The sequence below is a fragment of the Penicillium lagena genome (genome assembly GCF_028827675.1).
Source record: "Penicillium lagena strain IBT 129212 chromosome Unknown utg000002l_segment0_segment0, whole genome shotgun sequence".
Classification (NCBI taxonomy): Eukaryota; Fungi; Ascomycota; class Eurotiomycetes; order Eurotiales; family Aspergillaceae; genus Penicillium; species Penicillium lagena.
The window spans coordinates 2,653,472-2,673,287 of NW_026623223.1; the positions used below are offsets into that span (position 1 = coordinate 2,653,472).

At 55.0% G+C, this 19,816-nt stretch overlaps 7 protein-coding genes across 7 annotated transcripts; 4 read left to right on the top strand and 3 right to left on the bottom strand.

The window, feature by feature from the left end:
• Positions 1-305: 305 nt before the first annotated feature.
• On the bottom strand, positions 306-1,923 carry N7510_003851 (putative nucleoside transporter; the record flags this gene model as incomplete). Its single annotated transcript, XM_056975777.1, has 3 exons — positions 306-799; positions 858-1,542; positions 1,603-1,923. 3 exons carry the CDS (start codon positions 1,921-1,923, stop codon positions 306-308), a joined length of 1,500 nt encoding a protein of 499 aa, XP_056835733.1.
• A 592-nt stretch (positions 1,924-2,515) lies between these two features.
• Positions 2,516-2,985, top strand: N7510_003852 (EthD domain-containing protein; the record flags this gene model as incomplete). Its single annotated transcript, XM_056975778.1, has 2 exons — positions 2,516-2,668; positions 2,731-2,985. 2 exons carry the CDS (start codon positions 2,516-2,518, stop codon positions 2,983-2,985), a joined length of 408 nt encoding a protein of 135 aa, XP_056835734.1.
• Positions 2,986-4,207: 1,222 nt separating this feature from the next.
• On the top strand, positions 4,208-8,252 carry N7510_003853 (putative RNA binding effector protein Scp160; the record flags this gene model as incomplete). Its single annotated transcript, XM_056975779.1, has 4 exons — positions 4,208-4,586; positions 4,638-4,885; positions 4,941-7,215; positions 7,270-8,252. The coding sequence occupies 4 exons, from the start codon at positions 4,208-4,210 to the stop codon at positions 8,250-8,252; spliced, it is 3,885 nt and encodes a 1,294-aa protein (XP_056835735.1).
• An 851-nt stretch (positions 8,253-9,103) lies between these two features.
• Positions 9,104-9,830, bottom strand: N7510_003854 (cytochrome b5-like heme/steroid binding domain-containing protein; the record flags this gene model as incomplete). Its single annotated transcript, XM_056975780.1, has 3 exons — positions 9,104-9,265; positions 9,358-9,484; positions 9,712-9,830. The coding sequence occupies 3 exons, from the start codon at positions 9,828-9,830 to the stop codon at positions 9,104-9,106; spliced, it is 408 nt and encodes a 135-aa protein (XP_056835736.1).
• A 962-nt stretch (positions 9,831-10,792) lies between these two features.
• N7510_003855 (putative ubiquitin C-terminal hydrolase) lies at positions 10,793-14,175 on the bottom strand (the record flags this gene model as incomplete). The annotated part of the gene is made up of 3 exons (XM_056975781.1): positions 10,793-13,624; positions 13,685-13,885; positions 13,945-14,175. The coding sequence occupies 3 exons, from the start codon at positions 14,173-14,175 to the stop codon at positions 10,793-10,795; spliced, it is 3,264 nt and encodes a 1,087-aa protein (XP_056835737.1).
• A 559-nt stretch (positions 14,176-14,734) lies between these two features.
• On the top strand, positions 14,735-17,126 carry vps27 (ESCRT-0 subunit protein VPS27; the record flags this gene model as incomplete). Its single annotated transcript, XM_056975782.1, has 5 exons — positions 14,735-14,802; positions 14,886-15,018; positions 15,094-15,375; positions 15,428-16,205; positions 16,261-17,126. 5 exons carry the CDS (start codon positions 14,735-14,737, stop codon positions 17,124-17,126), a joined length of 2,127 nt encoding a protein of 708 aa, XP_056835738.1.
• A 539-nt stretch (positions 17,127-17,665) lies between these two features.
• N7510_003857 (uncharacterized protein) lies at positions 17,666-19,576 on the top strand (the record flags this gene model as incomplete). Its single annotated transcript, XM_056975783.1, has 1 exon — positions 17,666-19,576. The coding sequence occupies one exon, from the start codon at positions 17,666-17,668 to the stop codon at positions 19,574-19,576; it is 1,911 nt and encodes a 636-aa protein (XP_056835739.1).
• Positions 19,577-19,816: the final 240 nt, after the last annotated feature.

Consider the following 19,816-nt stretch of genomic DNA (forward strand, 5'->3'; position numbering starts at 1 on the left):
GAGGCCAGGGCCTCGTTTTCTCCATCTATGTCCAAGGTAGGGTCATCGTGTTTATAGCACTGCACTCGTTTGTGATACCCATGCCGGTTTGGCGGTTTGTCATGTCATGGTTCGCTCGTGTGAAGATACTATATTATAATTCCTCTTCATCAATAGATGCCCCGCGATAATCGGGAGTTTAATTACTATTTGCAGAGAGAAAACACACGTAGAATCGTCTATTGTGACTAATGTACAGCATATACCACTTGCTCACTATTTACAGTCCATAGTATCATGTACTGTGCATAGTCTCAGATGGACCTCTACCGACCCACGTATTTGAGCTCCAGCGCCCGAAGAGGCAGGAACGAGATGCTCGTAAACACCAGGGCCAGCTCATTGGCGATATCGCCGCCGCTCTTTCCGATCATATCGGCAAGAGCACCAATATAGTACGTCTCCACCATGCCCACGATCCATCCAGCAGCGCCGCAGAGGAATGCCGCGAGTCCGGCCAAACCCAGAGGCATGCGTGATGGGTCGTCCCAGGCATCGAGGTCGTAGTTAGCGAGATTGCCTCTGCGGAAGTAGTAATGCTCAGTGAAGAGGATGACAAAAAAGGACGTGTTCCAATAGCCGAGCAATGACAGGAAGTTCTGCAGGACTGCCAGCAGGTGGTCGCGGCCCACGATGCCTATCAATAGAATTCCGATAAAGACAAGAAATGACCAGAACATCCGCGGCACTTTGGCGAATGGGGGAGCAAAGAGCTGTGCCGAGAGTGCGCCGGCATAGATGGCAATGCAGTTAATCCCGACTGAAAAACAGAATGAGTCAGTATGATATTAGGAAGGACATAGCGTATAAACACATACTTCCTGATAAGACGAGTAGAACGAGGATGAACTTGGCAAACCCTTCCGGAAACATGATCGTCTTCAAGATCTCGCCCATGCCGACACCATAAGCTGCTTCCCACTTGGGATTTGTGTCGAGTGCGGAGCCAACACACGCACCCAGAATCATGCCAATACACGTCGGGATCGTGATGCCCAGAGTTGTGTACAGAAATACCTTGATCTTAGGCGTGTCTACTGGATAGTGTACGTAGAAGTCCGAGACGATGGAGCTCCAAGACGCACTAGAGCCATAGACGACGCCAACCAGACTCAACGCATTGCCTGATTTTGTCACACCCGACACCGCGGTCACAGGCGGGGCTAGGCTGGCATGGGGCGCGGCCATGCCGTAGATGATCATAAAGATAACGAAGAACAGGATCCATGCGTATTTCTCATACAGCAAGACTCCGCGCAGCCCGATGAAGCTAAACATCAGACTGACGCAGGCGATTATAACGACGCCGACGACAATAGAGACGTGTCCGTCAGACACAGCGCTGAGCGCAAGACCGCCCGTAATGCAACTGACGGATGACCAGCCCAGCTGCTCAATCACGTTCAGCGCCGCAATGACTGACGATGGGTAGAAGCCGAAAGAGTACCTGGAAATGGCGACCTGGCGCAGTCCCGTGCCGGGGCCCATGGTTGCGCACCAACCCTAAAAACGCCCAAAAAAGTCAATTTTCCAGGGATGCTGCGAAGGGGAGGGCATGCGAACCGTCACACATGCGCCTAGAAGCGTTGCAAAAATAATTATGGGGATGCTATCCCCCAGCGACAGGCCGAACTCGTAGCCCAGAAAGCCCGTGCTGAAACAACTGATGTTCATCGTGGCCGACGCCCACATGAAGGCCATGACCAAAGGGTTTGGCGGATTTCGCTCCTCGGGCAGGACGCGGTCAAGACTGTGGGACTCGATGCCCATCTTGCGATCCATCAGCTCTTCATAGTAGCGGATGCGCGCGAAGAAGCCCCGCGGCTTGACGGGCTTCTCCTCGACAACAGTGACATTGAGATCGGTGGATTTTTCTTCGTCCATGATGGCCGGGTTGTGGGTGCGAAAGGGAATTTCTCTTCACGCGATCTGGGGGTTTTTTTGTTCCATTGGACGGGCCTATGGGTCGCGCCTACCAGCGGCACTTGGTATCTCCAGATTGTTGGTGGATCAACATCTACACATAGTAGAAGTCTGTTACTCTATACACAGGCTTCAATGGCAATGTATATTTCTGACTGATCTAGGTGTGGCTATCTACGTCGCACACACCCCCATAGAAAAACAGTCAAACAGGTGGTCAAATCATGTCCGAATGATTACCTCCACAGCGGAGAAAATTCTTTCTTATCACCCGGTGGAGTCGCCAGTGTCCGATTATTATTGGTGGTAATTAGGCTATACTAATCTAAGTTAGTACCGCGATATCCGGTATTCAGAATCATGTGACCAAGCGTGGCCCCCAAATAAAGGACGAGATGCAATGACGTTGGATGATTAGGCCTCCAATCAGCTGACGGTCATATGGGAGGAACGTATAAAAGGAATGGAATGGAATGGAATTTGTCCGGCTTGAAACCCCCAAACTTTTTCTTACACAATATACTGTAGGTACATTATTTACGAAACCATCCAAATGGCTGCAGGAGATCAACCGGTGAAATTCACAGTCACCCACTATCGCAAGCAACAGCACACCCATGAGGCCTTTATCAAGTGGATCGTCGAGGAGCACATACCCCTTGCCATGCCCGTCTTCAAGAAACACGGAGTCCTCGAGTATTCGCTTGTGAGTATCCCTCTAGATATTTTCTCCTCCGACCCTGAGCTGGACTGACACCTGACATATAGTTCGTGACACCGCCTTCGCTAAATACCGCCTTGAAGCAGAACATTGAAGAGGCTCGACCAGGCTGGGATTTTGCTGACTTTGACTGTTTCATCGAGTATAAGCTCCCGAATGTGGAAGTCATCAAGAATCTCATGGCGGATCCAGACTGGGCGGCAGCGCTTGAAGACCAGGATGACTGGGTTGACGTCCCAAGGGCCTTGGTTTCGTTGGGATACTCTACCACATATCTACAGGATGGGAAACCTGTGAACTAGGAAAGGTAGGGTTCGAGGCAGACGGGTGTGCACAAACAACGCATTCCACATGTGTGTAATATTCACTTTGTGCCTCAAGGAACCAAGTATGTTACAGACACTTCGCTCTAAGAAAGTCATGTTATAGGGACGACTCAGCTTCACAATCCATAATCACCCCACACACGATTCAGTATGTGGATATCTGCATCTTCTGTTCTGATTGTTTGGTAGCGATTGAGGGGCTAAAAACTGTATTATATATATGTCGCTGAGTGACTAATCTTTTGGCCGTGACCCTTTGGCGAGTCAGGTATTATGGTAGATGAAAGCGAGAAAGTTATCTACCATTGGACTTGGTGGGCCCCTTTCTGTTCTCTTCTGTCCAATCTGCCTTGAGAATCTTAGCGAAATACACTTTTGATCTCAGAACTGCCCCGTCTCGCCACCCGAGGTCCTGGGGTAGATTCACATTGGCCTACCGGACAATGGCAAGCTTAAGTAAGGTACTGTGGCATTAACAGCTAGTAATTAGCAGCCAGTAATTATGTGCACTAATTAGTGGGTGAAATTGGGTTGGATGAGGCTGAACAAATTCTCAACTATTATTGTCCCCTAGGAGGAGGTGGTATATAGTAATGATGTAGAAACGACGAGCATCGATTATCTGCTATTTATCCCATCTGCTGTCGGTCGTCCGTGTTAATGGCGGTTGTTCTGTAGTGGGCTAGCGCTCGGAGAAAGTCCCCCCCGGAGTTGTCTGGGGAGCCGAGAGTGGCCTTTTCGCGCGCCTGTGCTGCACTCTCACCCTCGTTCACCTCACTCTCTTCTCCCACCATCGCACCGGTTCCTCTCTCCCGCCCTCTCCCCCTCTCTGTTCTCCCTCCTCACGGTCCCCCGTGTCCTCGGACGTGTGTTTCCTCTCTCTGGTGTTCGGGTCCTCGTGCTGTGCCCCAGATCGCCGTCCCCCACGGCATCCGTTTTAGAATCGGCATTGCTTTCGAGCGGTCAATTCTTTTCCATAAATTGTCCTGTGTCATCAATTCGACTAGGCAATTCACAGAATTTGGTGAGTACATCCTTCGGTCACTTCTCTTTTCACTAGGCCGTGATCGGTTTCCTTCTCATACTGATACAGACCAGTCTACCTGGTTGATCGCAGGCTCATCCGGACCCGGTCGACAACGAAACTGCCCCCCGACCACCCAATTTGTCGATTTTTGTCCAACTTGAAACTCTCGTGATGGCAGCCGAAGCGTCAACCTCTGCCAATGGCGGTGCCTCCAAGTCCTTGGCCGCTATGTTGGAGCAACAGCATGAGGCACACAATGCAACAGTTGAGGATGTGGTGGACGAGGAAGATATCAAGCATCCTCCTCCCTCCTCTCTGCTGACGAGCGAACAATCAACCCCTGCCGCTGCCCCCGTACAGGCGGCAACCTCCCCGTCAGTCCCCAAGCCTGCCCCGAAGAAGGCCCCGGCATTCGATGTGCAGTCAGACGAGCTATTCCCCGCCCTAGGGAGCGGACCAAAACCGACGACTCCTGCGGCGGCCACGTGGGGTGCAAAGAAGCCTTCGGCCGCAGCGGCCGTGGCCAATGGCCTACCGGCTCAACCAACGGGTACGTATTTCATTTGGATTGTATGAAAGGCCACTGACAAACCAGCGGCAGATGTTCCTCGGATCATGGCCCTTCCCGGAAAGCACATGGAACAGCTCCGGCTGGCCCCGTCCCAGATGCTCCCACGCGGACAGCTGAAGAAGCCTCTGCGAGATATCCTCCGCGACATCTCCCGTCGATCCAAGGCCAATGTCGACATGCGCGGTGGCCCCGGCGGCTCTATCATCTTTGAAGGAAAGGGTTCGGTGGAATCCGTCCGGCAGGCCCTCAAGGAGGTGGCCCAGCAGGTTGGATCCAAGGTATGTAGACAATTCTCCCTTTCCTCAATGGTCTTTGAATCTGACTCTCGAGTAGCAATCTGTCCGCGTCCCCATCCCTACCTCCGCCCGCGCTCACATTATCGGCCGCCAAGGTTCGGTGGTTCAGGACATTCAGACCCGCACCGGTGCTCGTGTGCAAGTTCCCCGGGCTGATGGTTCGGCCCCGGGCGCCGAAGACGAAGATAGTGATACCATTGACATCTTGATTGAAGGCGATGCTGTGGCCGCGGAAATGGCGCGCCGAGAGATTGAAGCCATTGTCAAGGAGCGAGGCTCGAACATGAATCTGCGCCTGAAGACGATCCCTCCGGAGTTCTTTCCCTTTATTGCTGGTGCACACGATGCCAACCTGCGGGAGATTGAAGAGCGCACCAAGGCTCAGGTCCATGTACCCCGTTATGATACCTGGTCGACTCAGCCCCCACCTCAGGAGGCTAACCCGGGCCAGGTTCAGTTCGTGCCCGTTCCAGACAAGCACATTCTCATCTCTGGAGAGCGGGCGGCCGCACAGGAGGCTCGCGCCGAGGTTGAGCGGATGGTGGCGGACTTGCAGCGCCAATTGACCCTCCGCCAGCTCGCAATCAATCGTGGCCAACACCAGTTCATTCTGGGCAACGAGGCCGACGCCCTGCACGAATTCCTGGCGCAGACTGGATGTGCCATTGTGCTGCCCCCTCAGTCCGATGAGAGCGAGTTCCTCACCATCACCGGGCCGGTTAACCAGATCGAGGCCGGCATCAACCACGCGATGGATCTCGCTACCAGCATGCAGATGTCCAGCGTTGACCTTTCTCGTCAACACCCCAACGCTCCCGCGGGTCCACATGCGCATGCACGCGCCCTCACTCAATACCTCCGCCGGCGCCAAATCATCAAGGAGCTCGAATCGACGTACGATGCGCGGATCGCGCTGCCGCCAAGCGTTGAAGGACCTGTTACTTGGGAGGTGTACTCGCGGGATGGTAAGAACACCATCCGTGCTCGCTCCGACATTATGAACCTTGTTCAGGCCCACCCTCCTGCTAGACTTCGCCACGTGCCTGTTGACCCCTACTACCACCCCTACCTTCGCTCCAGTAGCGCAAGCAAGCTTCAGTCTGAATACGGGGTTCATCTTCTGGTCCCGGACAATGTCGACAGCCCTGAAGTCGTGCTTGTGTACGAGGGTCCTTCTGCGACTACTTCGCAGTACGAGGTTCCCCGCCAACGTCCCTCTCCAGCAGATATTGCAACTTTCGAGGAAACTCTGCAAGCAGCGCAGCAATATCTGCTTGGTGCACTGGGTGACCAGGGTGATATCACCGTAAAGTCAGTCTCGGTTCCTGCCAAGTACCAGGAGAAGGTGCGGAAGTTCATCATCCGAGAGCAGAATGCCAAGGGCGAGAACAGCATCCCTGTACGTGCCATCGTTGGCGATGCGCGCGGTGGCCAGTGCGATGTGGCGCTGCGTGGTCCGTCGGCCCTGGTGGATGACCTCGCTACGGCGGTGGGTTCATTTGTTGCTGAGCAGGAAAAGGACGACCTGGAGCGTGGTTACACGACCTCCTTTGACTTCCCTCAGAAATACGCCAATTTCCTGATCGGCAAGCGTGGCGAGAACATCAACAAGCTCCGCGAGGAGTTTGACGTCGACATCAAAGTGGAGAATGGCAAGGTCGAGGTCAAGGGACCCAAGGCCAAGGCGGACGCTACTCGCATGCGCATCATAAATCTGGGGAAAAAGCTGGAGGATGAGACTACCCACATCCTGAAGATTCCGGCGCAGTACCACCGTGAGCTGATCGGCCAGCGAGGTAGCCAGGTCAACCGTCTCCAGGATCGCTACTCAGTTCGCGTCCAGTTCCCTCGCGCGACTGTCCCCGACGACTCCGCGACGGACGCGGGCAGTGACGCTGGTAGCGCTCGGCCTGGCCGGACCCAGCAAGCCCCCGACGAGGTGTTGGTTAAGGGTCCGAGCAAGGGCGCTGACTCCGCTCGCGATGAGATCCTCAGCCTGCTGCAATGGGTTGCAGACCACTCGCACACTGCCACTATCTCCGTGGCCCAGAACCAGGTTGCATCTCTGATCGGTCAGCGCGGCCGCGAGATGGATAAGCTTCGTGCAGATACCGGGGCCCAGATCGACGTGCCGAGTGCCAGTGACACGCCGGACGCCTCGGGACGGGTGCAGATTCGTGTGAAGGGCACGAAGCAGCAAGTCAGCGAGGCAAAGAAGGTCTTAGAGCAGCGGTCCAGCGAGTTTGATGCGACGGTCACCAAGTCGATCGACGTGGACAAGAAGTACCACAAGGCTCTGATCGGGGGAGGTGGTATGTTTCATTTCTCTTCTCCTACGTTCTCAATTACTGACAAACACTTCTCAGGTGCCAACATCCGCAAGATTGTGGTCGAAGCCGGTGGCCCCAACGACGGCAGCGCTGCTCGTATTGTTCGATTCCCGCGCGCCGAGAGCAGCGAGTCTACTATCCGCTTGGAGGGCAACGGCAAGGTGGTCGCGAACATCATCCAGGCAATCGAGGAGTTTGTCAAGGAACGTGCGGACCAGGTCACTGAAACCCTCGACGTCCCCACGGCCCAGCACCGTATGCTCATTGGTCGCGGCGGCGAGACTCGGCGCGACATCGAGTCCCAGTTCGGTGTCACCTTGGACATTCCCAAACAGGGCTCGGGCCGCACCGACGTCAAACTCAAGGGTGCCAGCAGCGCCGTCGCGGGCGCCAAGGAACACGTCCAGGGCATGTTGAAGCAGCAACATGTGGAGTCGGTCGATGTGCCGCGCCACTTGCACCACGTCGTCGCCGACAACGGCGCTTTCTTCCGCCAGCTCCGCAGTAGCCACCAGGTCACGGTCGATCATGCGGGCCAGTCTGTGCCGCCTAACCGCGCCGCGGATGAGACCCGTAGCGCTGCCAACGGCGCCTCCATGCCCCTGATCACCGACGACCCCAGCGAAGCGACGGACGCCCACTCATGGAAGATCATCGACAACGCCTCGTCCACCGACGCTGCCGACGCGGCCCCCTTCCCCTGGGTCCTGACGGGCACTCCAGAGAACGTGGCCAAGGCCAAGACCGCTCTCGAGAAGGCCATCGCCTCGGCCTCGCAGCAGTCCGCGACGGGCTACCTAATCCTGCCGGACCCGAAGACCTACCGCTTCGTCGTCGGCCAGGGTGGCAGCCAGATCAGCACTATTCGCAAGAAGACCGGTTGCCGCATCAACGTGCCCAAGGACCAGGCTCGTGGCGAAGCTATTGAGATCCGCGGCAGTCCCGATGGCCTGAATCAAGCCAAAGACATGATCCTGGAAGCGGTCCAGAATGGTCTCAGCGGCGCTTCTTCGCGGTGATGATACTTTCGAAAATCTTTCCAAGATGAACATAGGAAGCTTCTTCCCTCTTCCCTTCCATACTGAACCTTTTTATGTTATAAATATGCAAAGAAGCGAGATATCTTTATTGCTTTTTTTCTCTTTCTTGTTAAGCATTTAATTGTGATTTTTCCCCCCAAAAATAACTAACTCTTCTCATCTCACAAAAGAATGACTGGTCTTTGAATTTCATCTTCTGACTTCCATTTCTCCTCTCTACCTAACTAGTCAGTTCTCTCTTCTCGCTTTGATCTGATCTAATCTGATCTCTTCTCTTATTCTCTGTCTTCGTGTATTTACTTTCCCTTACAATCCCAGACTGCATCGAGATCAACCCCCTAGCGATGGCCATCTCAAATGTCAACAGCGATTCCAATAAAGAAATAGTTCTATTCAACGATATGTATCAATATGGAGCAATATATCAATAGTAGACCCAAAAGGGGAGGAGGGGTCGGTTCTATGGAGGTGCTCGCCGAAAATGACCCAAAACGGGCAACAAAATCCCGGAAGTCCCCATCCCGACATAGCCAATGGATCCCGAGGGCAAGGGGGGAGTCACAATCCGGCCAGACAGATTGTAGCAAGCAGATAAATAGCAGAAAAAGAAAAAGGATAAAAAATGACAATTAACAAAGAAACAAAACAAGGGGGGAAATATACCCAGACCACATACATCGCCTATTCTTCACACATCTTCCTTCTTCCTGTGTTTTCTTTTTCTCAGGACACTTCTTCCACACTCCGACAATTCAACACAACACATTCTCTGCCCATGATCTGAGTCTTGTCTCTCTTCTCTCTCTGTCCCCAATATTGATCTTCCTCATCTACTGCTGAGCCTGCTGAGCCTGCAGGTAGTTATACGCCGCATAAGCAACGGCACCACCGACCAGGATAACAGCGTAGAGGCCGATACCGAAGCCACCGGAAGACGAAGAGGAGGAGGCCGGGGCAGTCGTAGCGGGGGCGCGGGGCGCGGGGTCGCCGGGCTGTCGCGGACAGATGTTAGTTTAGTTAGGAAGCAATGCGCGGGTGTGCACATAGGAATAGGAATAGGAGTAAAGTGTGGGTCGGGTCTTACCATGCGCTTGACGGTGCCGACGAGCAGGCCGTCGAGGATCTCCCGCGCCTCGTCGGAGTGGCCGACGTCCTCAAAGGCCTCGGTGCCGTCTTGGCCCGCGACGTCGAGGAGGACCTCCTCACCACCGCTGGTTCATGTTAGTCTGGTATGTCTGGTGTGCGGGGATTGTGGGCTGTGTGTAGGTGTGGGCGTTTCTGAGGGGAGGGGGTAGAAGATTCAGGAAGTAGTGAGTGAGTGGGTGGGGAGGGAGTATGGGAGAGATCGGGCTGGGTTGGGGCACATGCGCCAAGCGACTCAAGGCCATTGGGACGAAATGTCTGTGTGAGGAGAGAATGGTGCGGGGCCAGGACGTACGGGTGCTCGTCAACGAAGCTGCCACAGTCGTAGACCTTGTCGTGGACGATCAGGAACAGGTCCTTCTTGGTGTTGTGCTGAGCCACCTCCTTGAGGGTGAATTCCTTGTTGTCAGACATGGTGTGGTGTGGGAGGAAAGATCTGTACAGGCCGAAAAGAAGTCAGCGGCAGTTCTGGCCTTGTCTGTTGGACACGTTGGACAGATCGAATAACTATCGCGGGTGGAGAAAGCGATCGATAGGAGGGAAGAAATCGGGAAATTTCGTGAAGTGGCGAACGAGTCGGCAGGGGAGGATGGGGAAGTAACTCACTGCGAGGAATAGAATCCGAACAAAGGGAAGTATGTGCAAGACGAGAGAGGGGAATGAGCGAGTTGGAAGAAGGAAAAGAAGAAGAAAAGGTAGTGTCGGAGGAAGAAGAAGAAAAGGGAAGAGAGTCAATCCATGTCCCAGGTACGGGCGGCAGGCGGTGACTTCGCGGCGTGGACCAGGTACCAGGGACTTGGGACTCTGCTGGACCGTTCAACTCACCAACTACCGCGAATGCCACCCGAGGAGAAGACGAGGCGGAAATATTAAATTCGTGCATACATACTCTACTCTCGAACCGCTATGTAGCATCCAGTATTGTCCCCGCGCGCAACGCTCGTCGCAATGGCGAACATTGTCTCTCAGCGAATCAACGGCTGCTTATTGGGTGCTTATTTATCCTCGGCGACACGTGTGAGTTATACCGGGTGCACAAGTCTAGCCGAGCGGCTGGACATCCCAGTTGGAATTATAGACAGGTAAAAACCAGCACACAGTGAACTACGATCCGATGCATCTACCCATGTCGGATCCCGCATGTCTCTCCCCCCATAAACCCCAGACATAACCTCGGGGCAGCCGGCCTCGGGTACGACGGTCGGGATCCGCTTTTCCCGCAGGGCGGAATGAATTGCAGTAAAATGCGCATCTCTATACGGCAGGGTTCATTGTTGGAAAACTATACACAGTGAGAACAAAAATAACGCCCGTCTCTATCCAATCGTGACATTCGTGGCAATGCATTAAAAAGAAAAGAAAAAAAAAAGGAACGCTCATTTCGCTGGCACGCGCTCGTAAAAGACAATGTACGCTTGCTCGTTCTGCAGCCGGTCCCGGGCTCGCAGGTCGCGCGGATTGAAGTCGCTCACCCGCTCATCGTCGAATTTCCGCCAGTTCTGACGCGCCGCGTCCCGCACGAGCGAGATGTAGTGCCCACTGCCCATCGATGATCCAATGTGTCGGAGCACGGCAAAAGCATCGTACGTGAACGGTGGCGCGGTCGCTGCCATCGTTGCGGAAGCTGGGCTGGTGGCAGCTTCCGACTCGGTGGTGGCGTTGCCTGAGTAGGAGGAGATGACAAAGTCGTCCATGCGCAGGCCGTGCAGTGGGAACTCGATCGGTGTGTGGATCTTGCGCGCGCTCTGGGTCTTGGACGCGGAGAAGCGCTTGAAGTGGACGACGAGGATCTGGGGCGCTCGTGTGATGATGATCTGCTTGGTGGCTAGTCGCTTGCAGTTGCAGTGAGGACACTTCCACTCCTCGTCGCCGCTCAGCATCTCTTCCTGGCAGTAACTGCGGAGACATTGATAGATGTCCCCGGTACCCGTAGGCGGGATCTCCACGCTGATACTGTAAAAGGCCTCGTAGGTGGTCGAGGTTTGATGGCAGGTGGTGCAACGGAGTCGACTGGCATGCTGACCAGCGAACAGGGAGGAGATGTAGGATTCTTCCCGGTGACAGTACCGGTCCCATTCAATCTTGGACACTCGCGGAACGGGCATTCGCTCGCGCTGCATCTCTTCGGAGAAGGTCAAGGGCCGGAGCGGTGTTCGCTGCCAGTTGATGTTCAGGTCCTCATGGAGACAATCCACGGCGAAATCAAAGAATTCCTTGGCATCCTGTTGTCGGTCAATAGCCCATTCGCGGTTCAAGCGACCACAGAAGTTCCGAAATGAGGTAGGCATGATGACTTCCACATCATTCTTCCACAGAGACCGAATCAAATTCGCATAAAGGCCCGGCATGACACCCTGTGAACCCTTCCAGTTCTTCTGCACGTAGTACCGGAACCGGTCATCAATGAAAAACTTGCTCAGCATGACTGTGGCACTGAGACACTGTATAGTGGAGTTCATGTAGCATGTAACACCGAAGTTGGCCAAGCCAGTGCGAGGAAGCTTGAGGCGGTTGAGCAGAGACGGGGTGTATAGAGCCGTCCGGGTAGCCGAGTTCTGCCGTTCAAGCGGTGGCTGGATCTGCCGGCCGTCTGACACTCCGCTATAACTGGGACGGGGCACCGCAGGAGGCGGCCGAGATGGAGCTGGGGGAATAAGCGGGGCGGCGTAGTTGGGAGCTGGAGCAGAAACAGGCTGAGACGCTGGGTGCATCATCGACTGCTGGATATGGTGCGGTTCAGGGAAGCGCCGCAAAAAGGCTTCATAATTTTGAACAAACGGCGTCGTTGGCTCCTGCTCGGCTGCTTCCTCTTCAGGCTCTTCAGTCAGCTGCTCCTCTTCGATGTAGGTACTGGTGTCGATCTCTTCATTCTTCGATCTCTCCATCCAGGCCGACAACTCTTCTGAGTTGAGTGGGGTGAACTCGCGAAGTCTTCTCTTGCGCACCTCCAAGCTCGAATTGGGACTGGCCATGGTGGGAACTCTTCCAAGAGGGCGACCTGGCTTGGGAACGGGTTTCTTGGATTGGATAGATCCCATGACAGCGGCAGTAGAGGATGTTGCCAAAGACTGCTGTCCAAGGAGGTCAATCCAAGCATCCAAACCGCCAAGCAGGAGCGCTGGCGGACGACCGGCCTTGAGCGGTTTGTACGCATTGAATTCGTAGAGTGTGTCATGGAGGGCTCGCAAGTGTGGCGCGGATGTTCCAACAGGCGACCCGGCAAGGTAGCTCACCGAGTCGGTGCTCTGGTCGTAGTAGACAACGAGGTCGAATTCGTTGCGCTTCTCAAACAACGTCTGCTCATGCTCTGGAGACACGACCAGTCGCTCCTCAAGCTCCTCCGCGGACACATTCTCCTTCAAGACCACCGGCTCAACGCAGATGATCGACTTGGCATAAACATGGCCGTTGTCGTACTGGTCACGCGGCCGAACATCGACTAGCAGTATATTGAATTTCCGAAGATAATCGAGAAGATCGTGGGCGGTGACGGTAGTGTTATAGGGTAGATCAGGCGAGTTACTTCGAGTCCCCTGCTCCGAGTGAACGCCATTGGGGGTGCGCGACCTGTACGGATTATCTCGGCTCGGGCTGCCACGAGGAGAACTCGTGAACTGAGAATATCTTGGGTTAACTGAACGCCCGCTCTCAGTCGAAGTTCTTGGCGGATTTGATGGGAGCTGCGATGACAAAGTGGTTATGGGACTATAAGCTGGATCCGGGGCTCGGGGGAGCATGGTGGTAAGAGGAATTTTCGGAGGCAGACTCGGCATTTGGGTGGAAGGGTTCATACTGCGAGGTCCCATCGGGCGTCTGGAAGGCGAGCCTAGTGGAGAATCATGCGGCTCCTGGGGGGTATTAGATGAGATGAGAGAAGAACCCGGTCGTGCGCCTGCTCTGGGCTCGTTCTGATGAGAAGGTTGAGATGCCCTGAGTTTTGCAAAACGCTGAGCGAGCATGTCTTCTGGCGGACTGGAAAACCTTTTGATTTGCGCTTGGACATCGGGTGTCCGTTGAAACTGCGTCGGGCTCGGCATTCTGGCGGGTTCGTTTGCAGGCCCATGATTTTCACGCCCGCTCGGCTTGGTAGTGAGTTCTTCTGGAAACCTTGAAGCGACGGCGCCTGTGGGTTGTAAGTTGCTGGCCAGGTTGTCCTCGATGATCTCCTTTTTGATCCCATCCATTGTCCCTTGTTTTGTTCGCACCGCCTGTATACCAGCGTCAGTCAGTCACGTTGTCGGAATACTGCTAGCGAACTGGACCCATACCATCATCAAATCCGCAAATTGTTTGTACCATCCAGGGCGTTCGGTGACCGTGTGTCGGTAATCAGGGTGATGTGGAATGATGTTGACTGTGATTTCGGAGGCTCGAAGGTATTGTACATAGGCCTTATCAGATTGGTCGGCGTCTGCAAGACTCCTGGCTTGCTCGATCGCGTCGGAGGCGGTGCTCAACAGGATAGGGAGCTATGGACCAGCGGGTTAGCAGCCAGACACACCATATTGCTTTTGCATAAGGAACATACCGGAGTGGTCTCGTTCACATTCAACATAGCAGCCTGGTCCTGCAAGTCTTTGATGTTGGGGAATCGGGGGCGGCGATTTAGTGGCGGGCGGACGTTGCCATTTGAATAGGAACCCGGTCCGCTGACCTGGGCGTTGGTATGCATGTTGTGCCCCACCGAGTAAGGACGCTTTCCGTCCTTCCACGGTGGGATGTCAGGCGGTGATGGCAAAGCCGCCGCATCAGAGGACATGGTAGATCCAGGCAGAGATGGTGGGCCTCAGCGCATGGTTCAACGGGGGAGCGAAGGCGATGTGGGGGTGGATAGGTACAGCGCAGAACACTGGTGCCTGTTGAGAAATGGGAGGGAAGGGATGAGCGTATGCTTGAGAGAGATGCACCACAGGAAGATATCCAAGACTTGCAGGCGCCTGCCTGATGACGGGAGAGAAGCAGCAACGAGCGAAGGAGAACGAGAGTGGTGAAGTTGGGGAACAACCAGGTACGGCGGTATGGATGGGGTACCTACCTTGTTCACTAGTTAACAACGAAACAGGGTGACAATACGACTCACCGCCCGCGCCTTATGACGTCCCGCGCTCAGTCCCGTTGCTCAAGCACAGCTCCAATAATCGGTCAAATCAGTCATCACCATTATTGTTTCATCGTGCCCTCTGCCGCTCTCCTGACCCGGCTTCTCGCTGAGGTCTGTGATTGTTCTTCAGCTTCCTCTGCCGGATCCCATCGGTGATCCTACTGCCTGTTCCCTCTGCGTGCGTCCGTTGAGCGGTTTTCGCTGCCTAACCCTTGTCATGGCGGGCTGGTTCACTTCGGCGTCGCCGCTCGATGAGCAGATCGAGCGCGCGACATCTTCCTCTCTGTATGTCTCGACCGTTCCTTGTAGCCTGATTCGGGACTCTGATCTAGGCTCTCCTGTGAGTTCTGTGCTGACCAACCCGACAGCGAAGATATCGCCCTCAACCTAGAGATATCCGATCTCGTTCGGTCGAAGAGCGTCCAACCGAAAGATGCGATGAAGTCTTTGAAACGAAGATTAGAGAACCGGAATCCCAATGTACAGATAGCAACGCTCAAGGTGCGCTCTTTCTACTCCCCCACATGGATGGCTTTCTCGGAACAGGCGCTGACGAGCTTTCTCCCCATTGACTAGTTGACTGATACATGCGTGAAAAACGGAGGAACACACTTCTTAGCTGAGATCGCCTCGCGAGAATTCATGGATAACCTGGTGTCGCTACTCAAATCTGAAGGGGCCCCTCTGAACCACGACGTTCAGCAAAAGATACTCGAGCTCATTCAGGATTGGGCGATGGCAGCCCAGGGTCGCGTGGATTTGATGTATTTGGGTGAGACGTATCGCAAACTGCAGCGTGAAGGATTTCACTTCCCACCGAAGACCGAGATGAGCGGCAGCATGCTAGAAAGCAACGCAGTAAGTCTTCATCTGAAGCCTGTTGCGATGGAAAAGTCTAATCCCCCAACAGCCTCCAGAATGGATTGATTCAGATGTTTGCATGCGATGCCGAACTCCATTTAGTTTTATGAATCGCAAGCACCACTGCCGGAATTGCGGTAATGTCTTCGATCAGCAATGCTCCAGCAAATCCGCCCCTCTCCCTCACCTCGGAATATTGCAGCCTGTCCGGGTGGATGACGGATGCTATGCCAAGTTAACCTCGAAGCCATTCAGCCTATCGTCAGACCGAACCGCCTTTAAGAACCACTCGATCACCAAATCCCAGACAATGGAGCCTCGTGGCGCTAAGGTCGACACTGGCTTTGATGAAGATTTGCGCCGAGCACTCCAAATGAGCCTGGAGGAAGCGGAAGGAAGAGCTGAAGGAAGGAATGCCGGATATGTACCACCTTCAAGCAATGCCCCGGATACAGCCAAAACCCCAACGGGGCCATCAAATGTGGAGGACGAAGATGCAGACCTCAAGGCTGCGATCGAGGCATCTCTGCGGGATATGGAACAACACAAACAGAAACATGCGGCTGCATTGAAAAACACAGCTACCACCAGCGCCGCGCTGCTCGATTCCTCTTCAGGCACACCAACCCCATTGCCAAAGAATCCATACGAGCTTAGCCCTGTCGAGACTGAGAATATTCACCTCTTTTCCGCCTTGGTTGACCGCTTGCAGCATCAACCACCCGGTACGATCCTCCGAGAGCCACAAATCCAGGAGCTGTATGAGAGTATCGGCGCCCTGCGGCCCAAACTGGCGCGTAGTTATGGAGAGACGATGAGCAAGCATGGTCCGCCCCTCTTTATAGTTATAAGATTCCGACATTGACAACTAACTCGTTGCAGATACGTTACTGGACCTTCATTCCAAGCTCTCCACTGTTGTCCGCTACTATGATCGCATGCTGGAGGAGCGCCTCTCCAGTGCTTATTCTCAGCATTCGCTGGGTTATGGTCTTGCCCCCGGTGCTCCTCAATATCCGAATATGCCCACCGGCGTACCTTCTCATGGGCCCGATACTAAATCTGGTGCCGAGAATTTCTACTACGGCAACCCAGCCGATGGCTCCCATCCTTCGGTTCCCGCATATGCACCGCAGCGAGTGAATAGCTATGAAGGAGGACCACCCAACGGAGTTCCGAGCGGCAGTGGCTATTCCACTCAACCTCAGCCTGGACCTCCTGTGAATGAAGCGCACGATGCCAGCTGGGGGAACAGTCCATATCCTTCGCTAGGCTCGCCCCAGCCCTCCGCCAACAACTCTGTTGCCTCCGGCCCAGGAGGGCCAGCGCAGTACTATGCCCAGCCCGGCCGAGATCCTGTTCAAGCGCAGTACTCAGAGACCCCCTACCAACCCTCGCCCGTCATGCGGCGGGACTCGCAATATCAACCCAGTGCTCCTTCAACTGCACCAGTCCCGAGTGCTCCCGAGCATACGCCTGCGGATTTCGTGCAGTCGCCTGGATATTCGGCAGTCCCTGCTGGGCCACCCGCATCCCTTCACCAGCCGACAGGGCCTTCGTCGCCGCAGTCCTACTACTACCAACAGCCGCCCAGTGGCCCCGCCAATGCCTATCCACCCATGGCCACTGGCCATCCCGGAGCATACCACACTCCTGAAACTGTGGGATCACAGGTACCGAGCGCAGCTTATCAACAACCACAGCCGGCAGCACAGCCCGCGGTCGAGGAGAGCTTAATTGACCTGTAGCGTGATAATCTGATTTTGTATGGCGTTAATGCGCTTCTTGCTGTTCCGCACCATGATACCTCAGAAGCCGCAGATTGTTGAACCTGGAACCATGCACGTTGATCTAGTCTTGTCTCCCGTAGTTGGTATCCGCTTCTAGCCCACTCCAACCCACTTTGGTATTGTTACCGTATTTTTACCTCCCGCCGGAGTAGGTCGAGATCCACGATGCCACACCTTTCTTTCTTTCCTCTTTCTCTTCTTTGTATTCGCCTTTGTCCACCATCCTCAAGTCACTATCCCGTGTATCGCTTTTCTGCTGCCTGCCGGGTACACTTGTTGTCCGAACTGGGGAGCTAATCGGTGTGACTCTCCTGCAGATCGCCGATTACGTCTGCGCCCAGAAAGAGCATCACTGCTTTTGGCTGGCACTGTCTTCGACCTGTCGTGGGACCTATTGAACCAGTGCCCCTCGACCAATCTCCTCTGCAAGTTCGATGCCCTGTGAAGTTGACTGATTACCTGCCTGTGGCTCGCCTGGGGGCTTGCAACTTGCCGCCATGCCGACATCGAATACTTCGTCCCCCGTCAAGCGCCCCGGTCTAGGCCGCCGCGCAGTGTCCTCCTATGCGGTCGTCACGCGCACGGCCAACCCCAACGATCTGTCGGAGTCTTCTCACACTACCCTAAAGCCCCCCGTCCATCATAAACAACACCGCACCCACGTCGTCGGTGGCGGTCATCGCAACCACCATCGCAACCCCTCCTTCGGCAAGCTGAACAAACTCCAGCGTCTTGCGTCGCAGGTCAGTCTCGAGACCACCGGGCGACACCATCAGCGCAAGAAATCCGCCCCCGCGACCCCAGTAGCCAGCCCCAAGGGACACATACATTGGGACGGGGCCCTGGATGACCCCCAGCCGGCGCCATCGATGAAGCGAAATTACTCCACCCCTGCGCTCCGGCGGAACACATCTGGTCTGGCAAAGAAAGCCTTGACAACATCGCGGCCTCACTCCAGTTCGGGGAAGAAGAAAACGGTCGGCTTTGAACTGGGCGACGTGGATAACGATGACGCCGAATGGGAAGATACCACTCAGTCGCCCCAGAGCACGCGGCGCAGCTCCGTCGCGCCGTCCGTCCACAGCGTCGATAATCCCGCGGTCTTGGTCGATCCTCTTACCTTCGTGAAGCGCCCATACCCTCAAATGCCACGCGCTACCAGCCTCCCTGAATCCATCACCAGCAAGTTAGCCCGAGAAGAGCATGAAGCGGACGAAGACGATTACTCAGACCACGATTCGGCTTCCGACGAGGCGCACGACGAGTCAGATACTCACGCGGAGCACAGCGATATCGCAAGCCGCCTCCTCAGCCCGTCGCACTCTGCCAAGGCTCCTCCTGCCATGTCATCGATATCGGCCACGGCTAAACCGTCGGCCACAGACCCTGCCTCGAGCAGAGAGTCTTTGAACATGGCTGGTCAGGATGGCGGTGCCCGACGGACGTTCTCTATGACCAACATGGGGATAGCCAATATGCCCGGGAGCCATCCTCCGGCCACTTCCTCCTCCATCGAGGGTGGTGTCTCAAAATTCATTGTGAATAACAAGTCCGGAATGCACTCGACTTCCCGAACCGACTCAGATCCGAACACGCCCTCTTCCTTTCTTCCCCATTACCATCCGCAAACACCTCCGTCTCCTTCAACTCGCAGTTTGAGCAAATCTGCCGTGTCTCCTGCACGGCTACGAGGTGCTGATCTACCTTCACGAACCCAGCAGAAACTTTGGCTTCAACGTACCGCTGCTCTAAACAATTCTCCTCCGGATTCCCATGGCGTGCCCGCACCCGGGTCTCAGTCGAACATGGATCCGGCCTTCATGACTCCCGGCCACTCACGACCTGGCTCGGTCGTCACGTTCGACACCAGCCGAGGCGTGGTGAACGGTGGAGGGCGGGTTGGAGGTGCAGTGCACAACAACGAAGCCAGACACGTCCGCAAAGCGTATGAGAAGACGTCTCTGGAGTTGATGGTCGTGCGGCGCTTCCAGTCTCCCACGGCAGACAGCTTTGGCCGGCTGCGTTCGATCGCCCCACCATTCAAGAGCCCCGCCGTCACCGGCGTTGGGAGATCCTCAGGGCTCGGGAAGCCCGTCAAATCGGCCCCGTCCTTGACCCTTCTTCAGCATGGGAAGCGCCCCAGTCGCATCAGCTCGAGCCCGGACTCGAAACTCACCAGTCCCAACCCGACCTCATCGGAGGAACAAGCAACTAACAGCGAATCCACCGACACAACTCAAGTAGCGAACTCCTCGCACCCATCCCACCGCCTCTTGTCGACATCCGATGAAGCCGCACACGGCCTCTCTGCAGGGGAAAATGACCCCGAAGACGAATTCCAAGTGAGTGAGTCCGACATGGTGGTTCGCCGCATGTGGGAAAGTCGCGAGGTGGCTACCTCCGGCTGATTTTCTTCTTTCTACTTTGTGAATAGCAACGTCCTTCGGGACTGGACACTTTTTTTTCTGGCGTTACTGGGTGGCATGACTATAGTGTCAGATTTAACATAGCCCTGGGTTTAAACTTCAGCATGTACGTTTTGTCTTGTCTTTTGTGGTGGGTTGCCCTTTTTTTCTTGGATTGATATACGCTGCACATTCCTTGCGACCTGGCCGACATAACAGATATTAACTAGAGCATTGCATTTG